The sequence below is a fragment of the Mandrillus leucophaeus genome, unplaced genomic scaffold (assembly GCF_000951045.1).
Source record: "Mandrillus leucophaeus isolate KB7577 unplaced genomic scaffold, Mleu.le_1.0 Scaffold703, whole genome shotgun sequence".
Lineage (NCBI taxonomy): Eukaryota > Metazoa > Chordata > Mammalia > Primates > Cercopithecidae > Mandrillus > Mandrillus leucophaeus.
The window spans coordinates 65,289-67,373 of record NW_012107620.1 but is presented as its reverse complement, the minus strand read 5'-3'; the positions used below and the strand labels follow the sequence as shown (position 1 = coordinate 67,373).

Genomic DNA, 2,085 nt, shown 5'->3' with positions numbered 1-2,085 from the left:
AAATAAACCTCAGGGTATACGGTGTTGGCACAGCTAGCATAGCTATATGCTATGGTATATGCTATGCCAACACCACAGATTGCATTAAAATACTTTTATGTGTTTACTGAATGAATCAATGACCTAGTTTCACCAGAGTCAGGATTCGTGATCTGGCAGACAGTTTGTTATTGTTGTTATTTGTTCATTTGAAGTGAATCTTAAATTGAAAACCAATCTGATCAATTTTATTTTTAAAATTTAACACAAAAGTTATACACACACATACTTGGGAATTGGAGCCTGGGGACTGACTGATAACACACACAGACAGACAGGAAGGAATTTCTCAAAAATGCTAACTGGTGTGACTGAGGGTGATTTTTGTTTGTTTGTTTTTTGAGATGGAGTCTCACTCTGTTGCTCAGGCTGGAGTGCAATGATGCAATCTCAGCTCACTGCAACCTCTGCCTCTCAGATTCAAGTGATTCTACTGCCTCAGCCTCCTGAGTAGCCAGGATTACAGGCATGCGACACCACGCTCAGGTAATTTTTGGATTTATAGTAGAGATAGGGTTTCACCATGTTGGCCAGGGTGGTTTTGAACTCCTGACTTCACCTGTCTTTGGCTCCCCAAAGTGCTGAGATTATAGGCATGAGCCCGACCCGAAAGGTGATTTTTTTTATGTCTGTTTTTCTATAGTTTTCAAATTATTCTCTGAGTATATCCAAGCTTTCCAATGAGGATGGTTTTGAATGCAGCCTGACACAGAGTCATAAACTTTCTTAAAACAGTATGAGATGTTTTTTTGCAATTTGTAAATCTTTTTTAGTTCATCAGCTATTATTAGTGTTAGTGTATTTTATGTGTGGCCCAGGACAAATCTTTTTCTTCCAATGTGGCCAAGGGAAACCAAAAGATTGTACATCCCTGGTATATACTACTCTTCTGATGAGAAATAAGATGATGAGGGCCAGCTGCAGTGGCTCACACATGTAATACCAGCAGTTTGGGAGACTGAAGTGGGTGGATCACTTGAGGCCAGGAGTTCAAGTCCAGCCGGGGCAACATGGTGAAACTCCATCTCTACTAAAAACACAAAAATTAGCTGGGCATGGTGGCACACACCTGTAAGCCCAGCTACTCAGGAGGCTGAGGCATGAGAATCACTTGAATCTCAGAGGTGGAGGTTGCAGTGAGCCAAGATGGCACAACCGCAATAAAGCCAGACTGCCTCCAAAAAAAAAAAAAACAACAACAACCATGCTTCTACAAGTTAAAGCAAACTGCAGCCAGGAAGGTAAATGCACAGGGGCTGAGACATTCTGTGATGCAGGATTTGCTTTGGGTTTGTCCCCTCTCCTGCCCCCATCCCGTTGGTGCAGTGGGACAGCAGGATGGTGGGGTTGATGGGTCCTCACCTGAGCTCCTGCTGAGTGGCCGTGCTGTCCAGCGTGTCTTCCAGCTCTGTCTTCAGGGCCTCCAGCTCCTCGCCCAGGTCTCGCTTCTGCTTTTCAGCCTTGTTCCTGGCGGCCCGCTCCGAGTCCAGGTCCTCCTGGAGATCTGAGATGTGGCCCTCCAGCTCCCGGATCTTCTTTAGGGCATTGTTCTTCTGAGCGATTTCGTCGTCAAGCCTTTCAGGGACAGACCCACCAGAATGAACCCCCAGCGCCCTTGGTTTCCTGTCTTACAATGTGGCCAAAAATTGTTTTCTGGGACCAAACACTTATGTTGCAGAGACATCAAACACCTTCTATCCATGTCCCCAGGACTGCTGCGTGATATGCCAGACTACTTGAGGTTAACACAGGACCTGAGTGCCGAGGTCTGACATCAAAACAGATTGTATATGTGCATGGGTGTGTGTACGTGTGTATGCACGTGTGTGCATGTGTGTGCAAGAATGCAAAGCATTGGCCCCAGACTGTCAAGGTACCTGGTCACAGTAGGGACTGTGTAGATGCTTTCTGAATGTTGGACAGTTATTCTTCCCTGGCAACTGTCTGTTCTTTCTGCATTTCCTCAGTGACTGAGTACCCACCCCACACACAGCACTTGGCCAGCCACTGCTTACGGGAGATATTCAGACTGGGGCTCTGCATCTG

General features: G+C 46.0%; 1 protein-coding gene across 1 annotated transcript in view; it reads right to left on the bottom strand.

Annotated features, from left to right (window-relative positions):
• Window positions 1-2,085, bottom strand: part of LOC105528149 (myosin-11-like) — a gene marked incomplete at its 5' end in the record, with an annotated part of 97,322 nt that overhangs the window by 34,472 nt on the left and 60,765 nt on the right. The window contains 1 exon segment of the mRNA XM_011964760.1: window positions 1,402-1,614. Within this exon segment, the coding sequence (XP_011820150.1) occupies window positions 1,402-1,614 (213 nt within the window).